Raw genomic sequence first — 21320 nt, forward strand, 5'->3', positions numbered from 1 at the left:
CTAGTCGTTTCCCAGTGCTGTTTGCCAGCACGCCAGAGCCAGGCATATTTGGTGACATACATTCCTTGAACGCCACAACCAGCTAATAGTCGGTTCCCAGTGCAGTTTGCCAGCACGCCGGAGCTGATCTGTCCGTGCCGTACATTTGTTGAGCAGCCAGCTTATGACCACTGGCATCCCCTAACAAATCGGCATCACTGTCCCTGGGATTGAGCCACTGCACTAGACTAATCTGAGAGCGTCCGCGTTGGCCTCTGTGTGTTTGCATGCAGCCGGTTCAAGCGCAGTTGGCTCGGTGATTTACTGAATTTTATCAATGGCCTCCGTTGCATCTTGTACATATAATAAGAGATTGTTGCAGTTTTTATTTTTATTTTTTTTTTTTTGCAGTTCATTGGCATTGTGTAAAATGATCAGTGTTGAAATAATTGATGGGGAAAAAAATATGTTCCATTGAAATTTAATTTTTTCTTTTTGAATTGTGACATTTCCTTAAATGCAGCAAAAAATATTTGGCATCCACGACTGCATTACAACCCCCACCCAAAATATGTGGCAGCTTGAGGGTTAACACTAGGGTAGCAGTGGCTACAGGTTTTTATTCTAACCACCATCTTAATTAGTCACCAGGTTTTGCTGCTAATTCACTTCTTTTGCCTTCGTTTTAATTAACTTGACTTTGGCCCCTTGGTTCTTTTCTTTTTCCTTAATTACCAGCCAAACAAGACACGAAACAAGCAGCCACATGACCAGCTCACCTGTGCCCGTCACACTGTGAAGGTCTCTGTAAGGTTGATCACTCGGGTCACCAAAACTTTTTGACAATGTTCTTGGGAGAAAAAACAGAAAAATGTACAGTTTTGGAAATGTCTGCTGTGGCAGAATGAGAGCAGCAACAAGCTGTGGAATTAAATAATGAGTTTAATTGCCAGCAAGAATTGGCTTCTCATTAAGAGACTGGTTGGAATTTGAAGCTCCAATTTGGCTGGTTATCTGTTGGCTCGTCTCATTTCTGTTTGGCTGCCATTTAATGAAGACAAGAATCAGTTCAGAGGACTGAATCCTTAAAGACGGGCATTGCAATGAAGGGGGATTAATTAGCATTGAAACCTGGTCACTGATGGGAAAAGGATTAGAATAAAAACCTGCGGCCCTCCAGGCCTGGAGTTGGACACCTGTGATTTAACAGTAAGCACTATTAAATGAATCTTTGTCTGGCAGTGCTTCCATTTGTAGGAGTATAACAGAGTGCAGCTTTTCCCACAACCCAACTAATAAAAATCTGAATACTTTTTTTATTAAATAAACTAGGGGGCTCTGCCCTCTGCTCGCTTTGCTCGCCCACCCCTGGGTTTGGTTTACCAGATATACAATTTAAAGAGATTGTTTCGTGGCAATTGTTACGTATGCATTTTCACTTTTTTTTTTTGAAACTTTTGTAAAAACAATAGCGGCTGAACACATGCTAAGGAGGTGCCATCAGATCATCTGCTGAACTCATGCCAAGGAGGTGCCGTCAGATCATCTGCTGTCGTGTTGCTATCCGTCTTCTGTGCTGTACTCCGCTCTCCCTTAATTGGACCGAACAGTCACTTAAAACAAAAAAAGCTTCAACCTGGCTGGGATGCTACAATACTTTTGAATTTGACAGCTTTCATATTCGTTACCTTTCTTTGCATGTGTATCGTGCCATCGTTTGTTTGAACCTTTCAAATTCCACATCTTTCATAATCTCTCGTCTGCCTTTTATTCTCTCCATCGCTTTTGGGTCTCTTTGTCTCCGCGCTGCACTTTCTTCTTTGCTTAGTCGTTGACATTTCATCTAGAACGTATTGTCCTTATACGCTTTATATGTGCCCGAGAGCACAGGATCTGTGTGTACTACGTGCCTTTACACGACTGAGTGTTGTTCGATATTGTTTGCGTCTTGCATGTCTTAAGTGTCTTCCGAGAACTTGAGATGATCACGTCTGGTCGCCCTGCTTTTCCTTTTCAGGATTTTTTTTTTTTATATATATATAATAGAGAGACTACAAATACAGTATGTCCATGTACTCCATTCCTTTCTCATTCACTTCTTAACATTGATCTTTAAATGACAGAAACCCCTCATCTGTAGGTGCTGAAGTGAGCTTTCACGTTGGCATCTAAACATGTATGTATATACATGAGCACCACACATGCCATTAAATATTAACGTTTGGTAAAGTTTGGCTTTAGACCCTTCTTTACACACATGCATACAATCAATAACCAATCGCTCTGATTAAACGTCCTCTGTGTACGCCTTTACCTGAACTGTCCTTCACCCTGTGTTGTGGCCCCTCCAAACAAAACGCCAAGTAGCCTGTAGCTGCATTTGGCTGGTTTCTGTTTGCTTTGTAATGGTGTTCCAGAAATGAGTGTTGACACGCATGCAAATTTTTTCAGTGTTTTCGCTTTAAACGTTTTAGTAAAAATTCAATGCAAAATGGTTTATGTAAAAAAAAAAAAATTGGAAAACTGGTAATAAACTTCCCCAAGATTGTTAGACCCATTTGTTAGCGTGAGTGCATACTCAATGGGACGTTCTATTATAACCTCCAAAAGCTACATTTTATAAAGAGAATACTCTTATTTCTCATCATTCTGACTACACACGAGTTCAGTTTATGATCTGCCTTGCAGTTGCTAAGGCACGGAGCGGCAAGAGTTTCAAACCATTCAGAACGTATTGAACATAACTGATGTACTAAAGTGGAGCCTTATGCAATAGAAAAGTACCAACCTTTAACAGGAGAAAGATGAGACTATAACACAGCAGACAACCTCTTTTATTCTGCATATTAAGACACTGGGGGTCACCGTTGCCCCTTTAACCCCAACAGACAGATACTCAGGACACACAGTAAAAGCAATAAGAAGCATTTTAATTGTTTTCTTCTATAAATGGTGCCCTAAGCACCACGATAAATCGGCAAATAAACACTGTCTCTCTCTCTCTCTCTCTCACCACCCCCACTTCCAGCAAGTGTTGTCCACCTCCATTCTGGCTCGCTTGCTGAGTTCCCAGCAGTCCTTTAAATAGTCCTTGACCCGGAAGTGCTTCTGTTCTTCCTCCCGTGCGACTTGCCAGCACTTCCAGGTCAGCTGGAGAATTCAAGTTCTTTAACCAGCCTGGAAGTTCGAGCTATGGGGAAAGCAGGCGTTCCCCAGGTCCTTTGACGGCACTCCCTGGTGCCACCCAACAGGGCTGAGAAACCAAACTCCAAGTCCCAGGATGCCCTGCAGGAATCTGGGGCACTGCTACACTCCAGGGGAGCTGCCACCTATCGTTTGAGGAGGCAGAGTCGACAAGTAGCTGCCTTCTCCCATCTTTCCATTTTAGGGACTTCCAGGCCAGGTTGAACTGCCGGCTGTGTCTCTCACGATGTGTAAAATTTGTTTTATTTTTAAATTTTCACTTAACCGTTTTAAAACTATCGGGCTGAATTTTATTTTTTGGTTATGTGTTTGACTAGACGCAGCTTCACAAAGCTTCTGACCAAGGCTTGTTCTCAAGTTCTCTAACATACAATTATGTTCATACATCAGACTTGCTGATGTGATACATGAATGGTGAGAAAACTATTTCCCTTCATTACTCTAATGCATTTTAAACAAGCTGAGCAGTCACTCCTGTACGTTTAAACATTCTAGAATTGACACTTCCATAGCCCTTTGGCTTATGTATGTCGTATGCAAACAAAAAAGAATTTGCAGCTCCTCCATATTCATTATCCAGCTCCTCTGTGATAAACTGATGGCCGTTTTCTTTCTCGTGCAACTCCTGGCTACAGGGCTTTCGGGCAAGTCTGACACACAAATGACCTTGCAGCAATTGTTCAGTTGAACGTCCCAGAATGTCAGGTCAGTTCACTCACTAAATATGGCTATAAACATTTTACTTTGCTTATCCCTGAAGGCAAATTTTTTTTTTTTTTTTGTTCCCCAAACCGCGCAGCGTCGGCTATTATACAGTGCCCGTTGAGTCCTTTTTCTGGTTAACACTAGAATTACCAGTCCAGTGCTATAGCGCATCTTTATGTGAAAACGGCATTGTCAGATGGGGGCGGGTGTGGTAGGGTAGGATCGTGAACATGACTGAGAGAATGAAACTGAATTAAAAAAAAAAAAAACAAAACACAAAGCTAACCTTTACAAGTATCATACATTTACACTGGCTGTTAACATACATTTGATTTCAGTCTTTTTTTTATTCTACAATAGTAAGAATAAAAGCAGCTGACTTCTCAAAACGGACTCGGAGGATCAAACCCGTGAAGTTTTGATTACCAGTCAAGTTTTTATACCGTTGCGCCACCAAAGCAAAATATATACATTAATATCAATATAAATTCTTAATACATTTTTTTTATTTTTAAAGTTGTCCTGTTTCACTGCTATTCGGGTGGAGCCACGGCAGACACATAGTATTTAAGTTAAAGCCCCTGTCACAACTATATCTTTTCTCTCCGTATATGGCAGCTGCTTTGAAACTTCTTCACCCCACAATATTAATTCTTGCTGCTGTTCATTCATCAAGTTGTGTAAACCCCCCAATCTGTACGTGCATTGTTGATTATACTGTCATCAGGTTATATCTTGACACATTGAGCTTTCCTTTTTGCTTTATTTGACATTTTGTATGAGTTACTCACTGGTGTGACAGTTGTTGTTGTTGTCGTCTTCTAATAGGTACGAATGGATCTTCCCAGACTCCCGCTGAAGGCCAAGAGAAATCACCGGAGAAGCCAAAACAGAGAAAAAATCGTTGTTTTCTATGTCAGAAAAAAGTTGGTCTTACAGGTAGGGTGGGTTAAAAATGTCAATAATCCCACTCAATCCTAATACATGGATGGTGACATTGACATCAAACTACAAATTATCCAGGGAATTTTTTTTTTTTCCCTGACGTTTGTGATTTCTCCAATAAGGGGGGAAAAAAGGCACCTACTTTCAGCACTTTGTTGTTTCAGTCTGGAGGTGTTTATTGCTCTATCCCAGCGGAACACACATTTCAATTAAACTATAATTAGCAATTTGCCAGATTAGCAATGAGTTTGTCAATATGCAACTTTACATAATTTTAATATTCTACCAGCCTAAGACTTTTATAACATTTGACTTTAGTATACCGACTTTTGTGGTTCTTGGGAATGATGGGTTCACTTCTGTGTGTACCATCAATCTGCTTCCTATTATGAGCAACGGCCATCCTGGGTTTAAAATTTACATTCCATGGGGCAGGATTAGAAATGAGGACATTAGAGGGTCAGCTCATGTTGGACGATTGGGAGAAACGGTCAGAGAGGCGAGATTGCGTTGGTTTGGACATGTGCAGAGGAGAGATGATGGGTATATTGGGAGAAGGGTACCAAGGATAGAGCTGCCAGGTAAGAGGAGAAGAGGGAGGCCTAAGAGAAAGTTTATGGATGTGGTGAGCGAGGACATGCAGGTTATGGGTGTAAAAGAATAAGATGATGAGGACAGAAAGATATGGAAGAAGATGATCCGCTGTGGCAACCCTAACGTGAGCAGCCAAAAGAAGATTGTACATCAAGGGCTGATCAGAGTTCATAGATGTCGCGTCTTATTTTGCATTGACAAATGGCACCCACCTCAAAGGCCGTGCCCAGATCCAAGTGTGAGCACACTTTACTGATTGGGATGTTCTTTTGTTGAGGATGAGTGTAGGTTCCATCAGCATGAATACAGAATTATGAGGGTTACAGACGTGCACAATCGGACAATGGCTGATTTTCTTAACGGCGTATGCTGTTTGTGTCTGGTGGGCTTTTGTGCCACGCTTTTATGCGTAATTTTGTTTTCGTTTCTGGGCAGATTAGGACATTAACAAAAGGATCAAAAATGCTTGTGTTCTATTGTTAGGTTAGTTTAACAGTTTTATCTTTTTGTCCACTGCGGAAGCACGTCTCCTGCATGTGAGAAGTGAGGACGAGGAAGTTTTTTTGGCAACTTCCTACATGTATGTTAAAATTGCAAGCAAAAGGGTATTATACACATTTCAAAAATGGTAGATGACTACATTCTGAGAGCCCAGTTGCAAGAGTGACAACGAAAGTATGGGGCTAGAGTATTAAATGTGAAAATGATTCCCGTGACTTAAATCTTCTATAAGCTGGGCAAATTCATGGCTCCTACTTTAGTGTGTTTTTTTTTTTTTTTTTTTTTTTTTTAAACAAGATGTTACCCACCTTGATTGTGGAGTTGTAATTTAACCAGAAACCAGTGCCAAAAGAGACCAAGTACTGGTAAAGATGGCCTGATTGTTGTTGGGAAAACATTTCTTCAGCATCCACCCTAGTAGAACATTTCACAATGGTGTGTGCCACATGCAAGCAATAACCAAAAGGGAAAATTCACCCTGTATTAGTATTCAAGAAATGTGCATTTGACCTCTGACTAGACCAATGACTGTGATCTGAAGCAGGCAGCCATGATAACGCTGGAGTGGCTTCAAGACGCATCTCTGACTGGCTCAGACTTCAACCCCATAGAACAGTGCTTCCCAAACTCAGTCCTGGGGACCCCCTGTGCCTGCAGGTTTTTGTTCCAACCAGATGCACAATTGGTGATAATCCATAACCACGGATCTCATTTAATTAGCTGGTCTTCTCTTATTCGTTATTCGCATTTCTAGTACATTTTTTCCCCCCTTTTTTTCTAAAGCTATAAATGCTTGGCTCTCTTGTTACTTTCTATATACCATGCATACGAGAAAGTATAGGAATTGTGAAACTGACCTTGAGATTTTGATGACTTTTGACATTTTAGACCTTCCAGAGTCCGAAAATACCATTTTTGAAATTCTGTCTGTGTGTAAGCATAACCCGAAAACTCTTTGCCTACTCGGTCAGTGAGATTTTGTACAACTGCTTTATATCAAAAGTGAGGAAACCTGTCAACTTCTGGGCCACTTCTGACACGCAGAAGTGATACTTTAACTGGATACTTTTGCAAATTATTTTATATTTATATTTTATAAATTTTATTACTATTTAATTTAATATTGTTTCTTTGTATTAGTATACTGCTGCTGGATTTTGTGAGATAGATCCTAAGGGGAAATTATCTATCTCGTTTACATTTTGTATAGATATGATGATAAAAGCAAAACAGACATGAAATTTGAGAAAAAAATAACTTAACCGGAATTATTTTATTTAAAATACCATATGAATTTTTTGTATCATGGAAATGTGTACACAATATTAAGCTTAATATAACGCATATTCTTTCGATAACTTAATTTCAATGTATACATTATCAGTTTAGCAATGTGTAAACACTGAATATAAAGATGTAATAGGAACAATAAGCTGCTACATCCCTGTTGTGTTCCTGGTAATATTTAATTTTATATATTTTTTTTTAAATTCCACAATCATAATTAAATGTGGCTAAGTGCAGTTATACCTATAGCAATTTATTGCAACAAATATTCTATAATACTACATTTTTTTTTCCTTTGTTTTTAGATGACTAGCTCTTTTTTACTGAGCACGTAATCTAGGTAATACATATGTACAGTAATCGTGAAAAAACTCAACCGTTTTCGACCTCCCTAACTGCGAAAATATCATTTTAATATAAAGTTTAATTACACCATCATTTCTCTATATTGATATCAATTAGTTATGAAGACAAGCAAATGGATATTTGAGACATATTGCGCAACTGGAAGTGGTTGTGATGACCTTTTCCTCTGTCTCTGTATACAAAAGTTGAGGGTAGCGCACTCCAGATTTTTTTTTTTCCTCCTATTTTTCCCTTTTTGCTGCATAATTTGCTGCCTTCATTTAAACCAAATAGTGAAATTAACAACAAGCAGAGCAGACACCCAGCATGAAGAAAGCTGCAACTACTTCAGAGTCAGACCCACTAATTAGTAAATAATTAAGTAAACTAAACACCTCGAAAAGCAGAATGGAAATTAATCGCTTAAAAAAAATAAAAGTAAAGTACCACCTCTGGTTAGCAGAAATAGCCTAAAAGTTGATAGAAATCTACATTTTGTACCTAATATTTTTAAGCAAATTTTGGTTGACCTAAGTCAGGGGTCCTCAATCCCGGTCCTGGAGAGCCGCAGTGGCTGCAGGTTTTTGCTCCAACCCAGTTGCTTAATAAAAAGAACTTATTGCTAAAGTAACACTTCTGCTTCACTTTAGTGATTTTGAGCCCTTATTGCTTAATTTTGTCTTAAACAGCTATTTGAATTGTTCCTTATTATCAATAACATGCAAATGACAAGCGAGAGCAGCATTTCTCCATTTAGCTTATTTACATTTACACCTGTGTGTATTTATCTGCACTATTGGGTTTAATTAAATACTTGGAAGAAAAATGAAGAGAAAAAAGTGAAGGACTGAGAATTACTCGTCCATTTTAGCCTTCAAATCATTTGCACGATAGAAAGGGAAAGAAAATCTAGGATATGAGAATGACCTGACATAGCAGAGTTAATTTAATTTCATAGCTTGTTAGTGTTTTATTGGCAAGAATTGCTTTCTAATTGAGCAACCAGGTCAGAACAAAAACCTGCAGCCACTGCGGCTCTCCAGGACTGGTATTGAGGACCCCTGACCGAAGTGAAAGCATACTCAAGTTATTGAAAGAGAGAGAGAGACAGACACAATTCCAAAAATCGTATTTTCAGATTCGAGATCTAAAATGTCGAGTCATCAAAATCTCAATGGAATTTTTGGACAGTTTTATAATACGTTCCCTATACTTCATATGCGAGAAAGTATTTCTGTTTTCCCTATATAACTGCTCAGTAAATTTTAATAATGATCTACCAAACGCAGTTTTGTGATTTCTGCATTGACTCCAAAATGGAGAACCGCATCCTTTCAATGAGTCACTTAATTAGGCTAGGAGTCCAATGGAACAGAAACCTATAGTCTTCCCTTAGATCGAGTTTGGGAACCACTGCCATAGAACAAGCCTGAAGATACCCAAAGATGGCAGTTTACAGATGCTTCCCTCCCAATCTATCGAAGTGACTCAATAAATAACTCAAATCCAAGTGTACAAAACTTGTAGAGACTTGAAGATAAAATTTAAGGGTCTGAATACACTTCTGTGAATAACAGAGATCAGTGTTTTGGTTTTCAATAAATTTGCAAACCCTTTCTGAGAACATCTTTTTACTTTGCCGCCATTATTAGCTGACGAGTAGTGTGTGATGGGCAAAAATGTCCAGTTTATTGTGTTTGTAGATTTTAATTTTAGAGGGATGAAGTGTGGAAAAAGTGAAGGAGGGGTCAATGTGCATTCTGTATCCAGTTTAGTCCAAAGCTGGCTGGAAGAGTTTGGGGACAGGCTGCCTGGGGCTTGAAGCCCATTTCGGAGTAGGCTAGGGTTTACAGTGGTTTGGTTTAACGGTCTCTTTAATGAAGTGTGCAGAAAATGAAGGGGTCTGAATACACACACTGGGGTCGTGTCTCTTGTTTTTGATGCAAGTTATGCAGTTTTTGTGTTGTCTTAATGCCTGTAAAAGCAGCTCTCTTGTCTACTGCCCTTATGTAAAACTTTTTTTTTTCCCTTCCCCTTTTAGGTTTTGACTGCAGATGTGGAAATTTGTTTTGTAGCATTCATCGTTATTCAGATACACATAACTGTACCTTTGACTACAAAGCTGATGCAGCTGAAAAACTTAGGAAAGAAAATCCAGTAGTAGTTGGAGAGAAGATTCAGAAGATCTGAGCAGCGGAGGACATGTTGGAATTCATAATTGCCTTTAATTTAGACTGACTTAAGCTGCTCTCCACCCCCAGCCCCCCCTCTCTAAACTCTAATTGGAATATTGAGCATTGATTCCTACATAAATTCTTCAATCATGCATGCTGTCCAAAATTTCATTTTTATTTCTTAATATTTTTAACATTTTTTTTTTTTCTTTTAATATTGTGGCTGGTTAAGCCAGAGCAATATGTTTTATGTTTTTTTTTTTAATTGTTTTAGATAGGAACAGTACTACATAACACAACTGGGTGAGGAATTCTGTTGTAGTGCTTTTCCAATATTTATAGACATGCATGTTGTAACTGAGGATTTTATTTTATTTTTTTGCTAACACCTTTTTTTTGTTTTGTTTTTACTCCACGGCAAGAATTCCTCTGTTCAAGGTCCTCACTGTTGAATGTATTGTAAACCTTTTAGGCTGCTTTGTTCATCTTAACCCCTTTACCGTATATTGCTGTGGTTTCTTACCCTTGTTCTGGTTAGTAAACTTTAACATTTGGAGTCCTAATCATTCATTCATTCATGCAGTAGACAAATTATTGCCGTGTTTTAGATGGCGTAACCTGTTGACTAATTTGTAAATGCTGAGCAGCCTTCATTACTGGAAAGATTAACAATTGAAAGTTTAAAATGTTAAACTACATTCCTCAATTGAAATAGAGCATCATTTTGTACCTGTGTAATGAAGACGTCGCACCTCCATTGTGGGTGTAGAGGTCCACAAGGCAGTAACCCCCCCACCCAAACCCACCACTATGCTTTCTCAAAACTCGCTGTGGTGTCTTTGAACACGAGAGAAACCTTGAGCAGTGTTCTGAATTGAAGTTGTGTTAAAGTGGGTTGACATTTCAGTTCGTTCTTTAGACACAATAATCCAGAAACGGGACTGTGAATAGGGAGATGGCAGTACAATTGGCCAAATCTTAAAATAGTAGTCCTATTGCTTGTTGGGATAAAATTTCACATTTTTATTTTTGTTGGGATACTTGGCTATATGATATTTCTAAATTGCTGAAACAATACTAATTGCAAAGTAGTTTGTTTTTTTTTTATTATTCCCCCATACCACACTGAATTTTCTGCATACTCTGTAAAATTTGAATTATTTTAAATTAGTGCAAAGGTATATTGAGTTAATATCAGTTATAATAGTTTAATATTAGAAAAGAAAAGGAAATCAAACAAAGTAATGAAGCAATTCTGGGTCACTAAGTGCAGTTACGACACTCCTATTGAGGAATCGGCCTGTTCATTATTACATTAATACATTGCTTTTTTATTTTTCTGTGTAAGGTTAAGTTCAGGTACTCCTTTAATATTTGTGTGGCATTGGAGTGAGTGGCTGTTATATTGTAGCATATTTATTTTTGTTTTAATCTCTCTCACACTCTTTGTCTTTGTCTCTCTCTCTCATTAAGATCTTTACATGGGTGGTAACATTGTCTCATGGTATGCATGTCCCCTTTTTGTCACCGAGCAGACACTGCTTTGCCTTTTTTATTTTTTTATCTCTGACCGTCCCTTGACTTTTAATGACAGTCTGTTTCTGCAGGACATTTTCAAGAATCCGGGGTACATTTGTATTTTTTTCGGTGAACATACATGCATTGGCTGAGGTTGAGTAAAAGTGTTGACTAGTTAATTAGATGAATAAACGGTCAAATTGCCAGTTCACCTCTTGTTTTTGTGTACAATATGGCATCTTTCTGAACTTTTTTTTTTTTGGTCCACCCCATTGGAGTTCCTAGTTTTCTAAGCCAAATCCTGGACCTCCTTAAATAAATGAGTATAGTTAACTGTAAAATTCCCAATTGCTCACCTTTTTTGTGTTTTTTATTCATAATATGGCATCTTTCTCATTTCTCCCAATCCCCCCCCAGGACCCCTCCCCATCCCCAACCAGCCAAGCCAGCTACTGGGGTTTCTTGACCTTGTTTTATAACCTAAATCTCTGGATCTTCTGGAGCCGTTGGCGAATCCCGTTCATGGGTGGCACTCCTTGTGACACAAGACTGGCACCAGCTTTGGCTCTTCCCAGCTTGCTTTCGTTATACTGATCTTGAAAGAAATGCTGCTCCGTTGTGGGGTAAAATGTTTTTTGGTTTGACCTATTTAACTTTCTTAATGTCAAAGGGGGGGGTCGGGGGGAGTTAATTGCTTTCAATTTCTACAGGATGAAGTAGCAGTTAGCAGCTGCAGGAAGGGTACACGTACGTCAGTAATCTGAAATAATACAGGAAATCGATCCGAACCACCGAGGGTATATAAGAGAGAGGCGCCGAACAGTAGAGGCGATTCAGTGGCTGGCTGACGTTTCATTGCTTTAAAGGTGCACGTCCATCCAGCTAATAACCCAATTAAGGACTTTGTAACAGCTGACTTCTTTTTAAAGTGGCGGGGATGTTTGGTGCTGCGCTTTTTTCTTTTTTTAAAGCAGGTCAGGGTCCACTTGTATGACCTGTTTGTTGGGGAAAAAATAAACGGTAAAGGGGTTAACAGAAAAGGGTTCAATATGTGTTCATTTTACAGTTTGCTCTATCGAAGTGTGAGTGTGCGCGTCTAATGTGGAGGTGGGGTGGGTGTTTTATGAATTAGGGGTCTGTGAGTGGATGATCTTATTGGCTGGATGTGTGTGCGTGTGAGGGAAAGTTCATATAAATGAAGAAACTGTGCTGTATTTATGTTTAGTTTATTCACTCTCTTTGATTAAATAAAAATAAAATGCACATTTTATATGCTTTTTTTTTCCTTGAGTGTATCTTTGGCCAAAATCTAAATCGTTCTCTATCCGGTGGTCTCGTGTGTGTGTGTGTGCGCGCGCGCGCCCCAAGCCGGTAATTAGACTGATGTCACGCGGTTTTCTTGTCTATTCTTCCAGGTTGTATTCACACAGAGCTACACCAGACAGGAGAACCTCCTTGCAGTTCGAGGCTTGTCCGTTTTAAAACACTCGCGTCCCTTTTTAAGCCAGAGCCGCTGGGTGGCGCCGCTGTATGCGTGTTTGGACTGTGGAATCGCACCGGAGTCCCGGAAGCAGCTGCAGGCAAACCTGAAAGTGTGAACGCGCGTCCGTGGCGGATAGTCGTGTCCTTTTCTAGCGCGTTGATGTGGTCGGGATCATCGCGTTTACGAGGGAGCTCAGCGGATTTTTATTTGCCATGTAAGTGGAACGGTTTATGCAGATTAATGTGATGGCCATGCACCGGGAAAAATTAAAAGGTAACACGATATTGCGGACAACTTCTGGAAGCACTTTTTAAACAAAGGAAAATGTGTTCAATCACACGCACACACAATGTCTGTCGAGCTGCATGATAAAAGTTGGGTCTCTGGGTACTAATTTCTAGTTGAAATTATAGGCACTTGTGTACTAAACGGACGGCAGTTCCTACCCAGCCAAGTGTCTCCGTCGGGGTGGCGCCCCGGTTGCTTAATTTTTGGAGTTAATTAAATTATTAGACTGACATACCCCAACCACATATACTAACTGGGGGTAGAGCATAATTGCCTATATGTCCCCTTTTGAGTGCCAAATGTTAAAAACGAAAATCCGATTTGTGTCACGATAATAGAAAAGGGTACTAGTCTTCCATTTAGTACACACGTACCAAATTTTGTTTCTTGTTCTTAAAGGGAGTTTGTTGTGAGATTCTGTGTTCTATTATATGCCAGTCGACTCCAGTTGCGGACCTCCAGAGCCCCCCAGCTCTATTGAGGACGGTATCTTTATATTCAACAAGTCGGTGTTAAAACCTGCTTACACTTAAAGGGCTTAGGGGAGGAGTTATCTCACTCAAGTAAACCAGGTGACGACAACTCGCAATCCAATTGGCTGTCCGGCGAAGGTCTGCAGCAGGACCCTTCTATATATGCAGGTTTACATCTTTTATTCATCTGTTACAGAAGACTCGGGTGTTTAACAGTGTGTTTAATGAAGAAATACCGGCAGAGGACCTGCAAGACGTTTTTGTTTTTCCAAGAACACACACTGATGTCGACCAGTGTTGTGCATCTGGACTGTTTCCGTCCCCATTTAGAGCCAATTCACCCTCTTCTGTCAAGACCGTAATGGACACCTTTGTTGGCAGTCTGTCAGGTGGAGTAGCCTTCATTCTGCACCAAAAACAATAAGCAATAAATGTGAGATGTTTCTGCAGATACCTGTTTCATTTTGGCCAGTACCTTTTTTTTTTTTTTATATAGGTTGGAGTGATGACGCGGAGGCAGGGTTGCCGGTTTGAATCCCGTAAAACGCCAGCCCTGCAATTGCTCCGTCCTGTGTATGACGTTAACCTGCATCCAGCCCTGCAAGCAGGTCCTCCAACTTACCTGGAGCACTTGGTGGTTGATGGCAGGATTGGCACTCCATCCAACATACAAAAACAAAACTGTGTGGTGCTGAGGTGTTGCACGACTGTCGTAATTTGGGATCCCGTGTTGGGTGCGACAATGTGCTGTTATCAGTGAAGCCTCCCGACCTCCGTATCTTGTAGCACGAGTGAACAGGATAACTGGTGTCAGGGGTGCCAGTGCAGTGGTGTAGCTAGGGGCAGGGGCATGATTGGCCAGAAGGCTCCGAACAATTCGTGTGTAAGTAGCAGGGTTGAGAAAAATATCACTCGTGATTGAAAAAAGTAAAATTCTCTGATTTATATCCACAAATACTTCAAAAATTAATTTTCAGGCTGTCCTGTGACGGCATCAGACACCGCAGTTGAAATTTATGAGGCAATAACAAATAAACATTACACCGATTATAATTTCTAGGAAGATAAACAAGTAATTTATAGTTTCGTTATCAATCCGAATGCGTTCATGCTCTGCGCAGAAAACATCCCCACCTATCACTTGCACACTACATTTGGTTCTGGTTTTCGCAGCGTAATTATATTAAACTAATAATTCGAACACGGCTTATCAGTGCGTATATTCTTGTCTAGTTGATGTTTATAGATAATTGTATGTGAAAAATTATTGCTGTTTCTCTATATTAATAAATCTAGGCCAAATGTATCTTCATTTATTTATTTAAATTTTCTATTTCAATTGGTTAACATATTCAGGTATGTTGGAGGGCGCCAAATTGAAGCCCCGCCCCGAGAGGCACGAACTCTTAGCTACGCCACTGACGCAGTGACAAAGGTTTCTCTAATAACAACTTGGCATTTAAATGGGACTAATTAAGGACAAGCTGACTGAGTTGACCACTAGGACACGAAGGGAAGGGCTCCTGAAAATGGGGCTGTGCAGTTCATTGTCAAGTCAATTTTATTCATAGAGCGTATTGAAAACAGACTTTGACCAAAATGCAGTACAGCTACCATAAATACACAAATTCTTACAGTGTATACTATATACTGCATATATATTATCGACAATGTGTGAAAAGTCGGTAATGAATAGAATGCCTTGGAGACCACCACGACCACCGCAGATCAATCATTTCTCAAACCTTTTTTTTTTTTTTTTTTTCCCCCTTTACATTTTCTTTACATTGTGGTTTTAATGTAAAGTTGCGGCTATCTGGGATCGGGCTCTGACTTCTTGCATTCGCTCATTTTGCGATTTCCGGTCGGCTCCTTTTAAAGGATAACTTGGGGTCTTTTTATCAAGTTGAAGTTGTGTCTTCACATTGGCATCACTGTGTATATTTGCTCCCTGAAATTGTCTTTTTAAAGTAAAGCTTTAATTTATTTTACCAATCCCTTGTCTGTTCTTGTAGCTAACAGTGGTGCAAATGGACACACAGGTGAACGAAAAAGCCTTAAATGAAGGCATTTGGTAAGTTTTATTTTCAAGCCACACACATTGCAAAATCGCGTGTTCATGTCCTTCTAAGGAAGATAAAACTCAAAGCAAAACATTGTAAAAGCGAGGGCTGTGTACAATCTTTGGTTTGTCTTATAATGGCTAATGTTTTTAAGTTGATGCCACAATTTCTTATTAAATGCTTACACTAAATTCACTTTAATAACAGGATCAATGTGCCTGTCTGTGTCCGCCCAGTCTGTCATTCCCCAAAATGGCACATCTCATATTTAGTAATAGTAGTACAATGCATTACATCTTTCATTCTAAAGTGCCACAAGCATTAGTGCTTCTTTTATGAATCCCATGCAAAATGGCATATAACAGGGACACCTGCATCACATGGTACATTGCAGACATTAAAGCTGAGGTCTACATTAATTACAAAGAATTTAACCCATTTTAAAGGGGTGGCACAGCTAGTAATAAAATCAAAGCACAAGTGTCAGTGGGTCTGTGTATCCATCTGATTGCTATCTGCCATCCCAAAAAGTGGCACATCACAAACACTTCTTTTACGAACCCCATACCAAATAGCATATAACAAAGACATGATTTGCATTTGTCACTCCAACAGATGGTGCCTCACAAATATTAACCCTGCTTTTATGAATCCCATGGCAAATACCAGAAGCATATTCATCTCTCATTCCAATAGATGGTGACTCACAAATATTAACACAGATTTTACGAACCCCATACCAAATAGCATATAACAAAGACATGATTTGCATTTGACATTCCAACAGATGGTGCCTCACAAATATTAATCCTGCTTTTGTGAATCCCATGGCAAAAGCCAGAAACATGCATTTTGTCATTCCAATAGATGATGCATCACAAATATTAACACAGATTTTATTAACCCCATACCAAATGGCATATAACTAAGAAATGCATTACATGGGGCAGTGCAAATGTTAACACTGATATCCACATAAATTTACTTATGTTTCAGCTAATCTTAGATGGGTAGTACAGCTAGTACTATAATAAAAGGATAAGATTCTATGTGTCTGTCCAGTTGCTATGTCTCTGTTATTCCAACACATGGTGCATCACAAACCTTCACACCGCTTTTTAAAATCCTATACCAAATGGCATATAACAGACAGCATATGCATCGCATGGTTCTCTGCAAGTATTAATGATGCCATCTACGTTGATTTCAGGCAGTGCTGCTAGTGGAATAACTTTATCATTTTAAAAACTTGTATTCCTGCTCGTATTTATTAAGTACATGACACACAAAGGAGCTGCACAGTAGTGTGCTGCCTCTCAATAAGGAGACCAAAATTTGTGGCCTGGGTGCTCCCTACGTGGACACTGCAGTTTCTCCCTGTGCTTGTATGCCACCCACTCCGACAAGGACATGCAGGTTAGGTGAACTGGTATTTGTAAATGTGCTTGTGTGTGTTCACTTTGTAATGGTCTTGCGCCTCGTCCAGGAGTTACAGTCATGTGAAAACATTAGGACACCCTTTGAAAGCATGTGGTTTTTTGTAACATTTTTAATAAATGGTTATTTCATCTCCGTTTCAACAATACAGAGAGATTAAAGTAATCCAACTAAACAAAGAAAACTGAGGAAAAGTCTTTTCAAGATCTTCTGTAAATGTCATTCTACAAAAATGCCTATTCTAACTGAGGAAAAAGATAGGACACCCTTGCCCCTAATAGCGAGTGTTACCTCCTTTGGCTGAAATAACTGCAGTGAGACGGTTCTTGTAGCCATCTACCAGTCTTCGACATCGGTCTGAGGAAATTTTACCCCACTCCTCAATGCAGAACTTTTTCAGCTGTGAGATGTTTGAGGGTTTCTTGCACGTACAGCCCTTTTCAAGTCACCCCACAGCATCTCAATGGGATTCAAATCTGGACTTTGACTTGGCCATTCCAGGACTCTCCATTTCTTCTTTTTCAGCCAATCTTTGGTTGATTTACTAGTATGTTTTGGGTCATTGTCATGTTGCATGGTCCAGTTCCGCTTCAGCTTTAATTTTCTAACTGATGGTCTCACATGTTCTTCAAGCACCTTCTGATACACAGTAGAATTCATCGTGGATTCTATGATGGTGAGCTGACCAGGTCCTGCTGCAGCAAAGCAGCCCCAAACCATGACACTTCCACCTCCATGCTTCACAGTTGGTATGAGGTTCTTTTCTTGGAATGCTGTGTTTGGTTTACGCCAAACATGTCCTCTGCTGTTGTGTCCAAATAATTCAATTTTGGACTCATCTGTCCAAAGAACATTATTCCAGAAGTCCTGGTCTTTGTCAACTTTATCTCTGGCAAATGTCAGTCTGGCCTCGATGTTTCTCTTGGAAAGCAAAGGTTTCCTCCTTGCACACCTCCCATGCAAGTTAAACTTGTACAGTCTCTTTCTGATTGTAGAGGCATGTACTTCTACATCAACAGTAGCCAGAGCCTGCTGTAGTTCTCGAGATGACACTTTAGGGTTTTTGGAGACCTCTTTTAGCATCTTGCGGTCTGCTCTTGGGGTGAACTTGCTGGGGCGACCAGTCCTGGGCATGTTGGCAGTTGTTTTGAAAGCCCTCCACTTGTAGACTATCTTCCGGACAGTGGAATGGCTGATTTCAAAATCTTTTGAGATCTTTTTAAATCCCTTCCCAGACTCATAGGCTGCTACAATCTTTTTTCTGAAGTCCTCTGACAGCTCTTTTGTTCTCACCATGGTGCTCACTCTCACTTCAACAGTCAGGAGCACACCAAACTAAATGTCTGAGGTTTAAATAGGGCAAGCCTCATTCAACATGCAGAGTAACGATCTACTAATTATGTGCACCTGGTGTGATATACCTGTGTGAGATCTGAGCCAATTTAAGAGGGAATACATGTGAGGGTGTCCTATCTTTTTCCTCAGTTAGAATAGGCATTTTTGTAGAATGACATTTACAGAAGATCTTGAAAAGACTTTTCTTCAGTTTTCTTTGTTTAGTTGGATTACTTTAATCTCTCTGTATTGTTGAAACGGAGATGAAATAACCATTTATTAAAAATGTTACAAAAAACCACATGCTTTCAAAGGGTGTCCTAATGTTTTCACATGACTGTATGTCTGACCTTTTCTGCCCCCTGCCCTGGATTGTTGAATGGGGGGTGTAGCTTAGCAAATGGATGGGTTTGGAAGAACTTAATTATTTCTGTATGTGTGTGCATCTTAAAAAAACGGAGGTCTATACGCAATGTATTAAGTACATAGCAATTAAAATCTTTTTAAATGTAAAGGATAGGCTAATTCACCTTAGTCACTGAAGTGTGTGGAGCTACTGAAGTTTAACCAAGATGACAACTCAAAAGCTGTTTGCAAACTGTTATATCATCGTCTTTATTTATTTTTATTTATTTATTTATGTATTTATTTTTTCATGTCACATTTGTTTTCAGAGTGGTATGCTACTATCATTTGAGCTGGAGAGTGGTGTCCATTCTGGGGTAGATGTGTAATAGAAAGCTTCAGCTAACGGACCAGTGGTGCGTTTTCGGATCGGCCCAAAGCACGAGTGTTAATGTGCGATATAAAGCGACTACACCTCCTCGGATCTGAATGTCCTCTTCGTTCTCCGTGGGTTCGATCTAACGGTCTTATTACAACTGTGCGGACATCGCAGTTTGACGGGTGTTCGCGAAACTTCAGATTTAAACGTTTTATCCGTGGAGAAGCAGCCATAATCTGAGCAGCGGACTTTTGCGAGATGCGTCAGGTTTAATTACTGTATATTTTGTAATCCTTTTCCCTATGCATGTGTTATATTCCAATTTTTAACAGTTTAAACAGTAACTTGCTGAGTCACGGCCAAATCTGGTCTGAATTAAGCAAATTTAAAGGGGTGGGGGCGGAACACGCGGCTTGGCCGCTGATTGGTCCCTTATTTTTCAGAGAGGCGGGGCGGGGAGCAAGTTGAATGGCTGATGTTTTCAAACACCTGGAACTTGAAGCTGCTCTTCCTAACTCTTCTTTCACTTCAAACCGGTCCGGAATCCTGCCGATCCTGCACCATGTCCTTCATTAAAGTGGACGAGAAGTCCGATTTCCCCATTCAGAACTTGCCTTACGGCGTGTTTTCCACACCGGATAACGTAAGTAGTCACTGGAAGTTAAATCCGTTGCGAGTTGTGCGGGTCGGGAACGGTCGGCTGGAATGCTATAAGGTAATAAACGAAGAGAGACGAGATTCGCTTCTTTGTTTTGAACTGCAGCTAAGGTGTGTGCACCTTTGATCCCTTCGAAGAATGAAAGGGGGATACCAGTTAGAAGTCGGCTTTCGTTAATATTCGGAATGGATTCCTTTCTAGAAGGATTCCGGATCCAATTGTTGCGCCATTATTCCAGTCTTAAATTTTAATATCCTTATCATCCCCAAACGCTGTTAATCCAATTCAGTGGCGCCTTTAAGTCCAGGGCAGGGCATTAGACCACTTACTTCTCTTTGTTGGCTAATTTGGCATCGCCAGTTGACCAAACCCGCACGGCTGTGAGGATGTGGCAGGGAAGCCCAAGCGGACGCAGCAACGATCGGGTGTATCGGTGACACAGCTGCGAGACTCAATATTCGTTTATTATTAATGTTAACATTTGTAATAGCGGAAATGAGAGTCTGGAGCTGCGTGGAACAGCACTGATTTCACGGACGCGGGTGTGAATCGAAGTGAAATGGAATGAAAAGCCCAGGTGCACTCAAGGCTAATGTGCAAATCCCACCAAATAAGCCTTGTTTCGTTTTCCTCCGCTTTCGACTTTATTTAGTTAAAAAAAAAAGGCTCGTCAAGAGAAACCACGTGCAAGAGCGGAGTAAAAAACACCAGAAAAAAAAAAATCAAAGTCCAAAGTAGACGTCTGACCCAATTCTCGGGACGTCTTGCGAAAGACGGGACGATCAAACAGTTTCTTATCTTAACTTTTATCAGGTCGTCCTACCATTAGAATTTGTTAGATTTACTCTGGCATAAAATATTACGTTTTATATTTGATGATAATTTATATAAAATCATGCGAATGGAGTTTTATTATCAGTCAGTATAGTTTTTTTTTGTCAGGTTGCTTCAGTTGCGCGGTGTTGGAGCCAGCGGCGAAGGTGGTACTTTAGGGACCCCCGACACACACATAATATAAAGGAAATTATATATAAAGACGTAAAGAGAATGCGTTTCATAAAATGTACACGTAATTAACTGAATATAATTTCTTTGAAAAGTTTTTTTAACTTTATACACTTAATTTTTGTGTAATAGAAAAACACTTTAAATATATAACTGTATTGTTCATGAATAGGCCCGTTAGCTTGAAAACACTTCGTAAAATATTTGTAGTTATTAATTTAACTGAATTGGCATTTAATGATTTATTTAGGTACCTCAGGAGAGAAGTAAATACTTTATTGTTTTAGACAGGTAGCATAATAAGACGAGTGAAAAATTTAATTAACGTCAACCTCGGCATTAAAGTCTGCAGTGCTTCATGAAATGCATGCGTCTCTGTTATACACCATTTAGGATTTATAAAGGTAGAGTAAATGTTTGTGATGCGCCATCTGTTGGAATAAAAAATGCAATGCTTAAGTCTCCATTGTATGCCATTAAACTTGAGGTTTGTAAAAGCAGTGTTAATGTTTGTGATGTGCCATCTGTTGGAATGCCAAGTGCAATGCATAGGTCTGTGTTACATGTCATTTGGTGTGGGATTTGTAAAAGCAGTGTTAATG

The 21320-nt window shown here is 39.8% G+C and overlaps 2 protein-coding genes across 3 annotated transcripts in view; both read left to right on the top strand.

Moving 5' to 3' along the window:
- Positions 1-12522, top strand: part of zfand6 (zinc finger, AN1-type domain 6) — a 40348-nt gene extending 27826 nt beyond the window's left edge. For both annotated transcript variants that reach the window (XM_039772735.1, XM_039772736.1), the window contains 2 exons: positions 4717-4827; positions 9602-12522. In XM_039772735.1, coding sequence (XP_039628669.1) covers positions 4717-4827; positions 9602-9750 — 260 coding nt within the window. In that variant the 3' untranslated portion in view covers positions 9751-12522. The remainder of the gene's footprint in view (positions 1-4716; positions 4828-9601) is intronic.
- A 6988-nt stretch (positions 12523-19510) lies between these two features.
- Positions 19511-21320, top strand: part of fah (fumarylacetoacetate hydrolase (fumarylacetoacetase)) — a 38768-nt gene continuing 36958 nt past the window's right edge. The window contains exon 1 of the mRNA XM_039772739.1: positions 19511-19698. Within this exon, the coding sequence (XP_039628673.1) occupies positions 19531-19698 (168 nt within the window). The 5' untranslated portion in view covers positions 19511-19530. The remainder of the gene's footprint in view (positions 19699-21320) is intronic.

This window comes from Polypterus senegalus, chromosome 12, assembly GCF_016835505.1.
Source record: "Polypterus senegalus isolate Bchr_013 chromosome 12, ASM1683550v1, whole genome shotgun sequence".
Lineage (NCBI taxonomy): Eukaryota > Metazoa > Chordata > Cladistia > Polypteriformes > Polypteridae > Polypterus > Polypterus senegalus.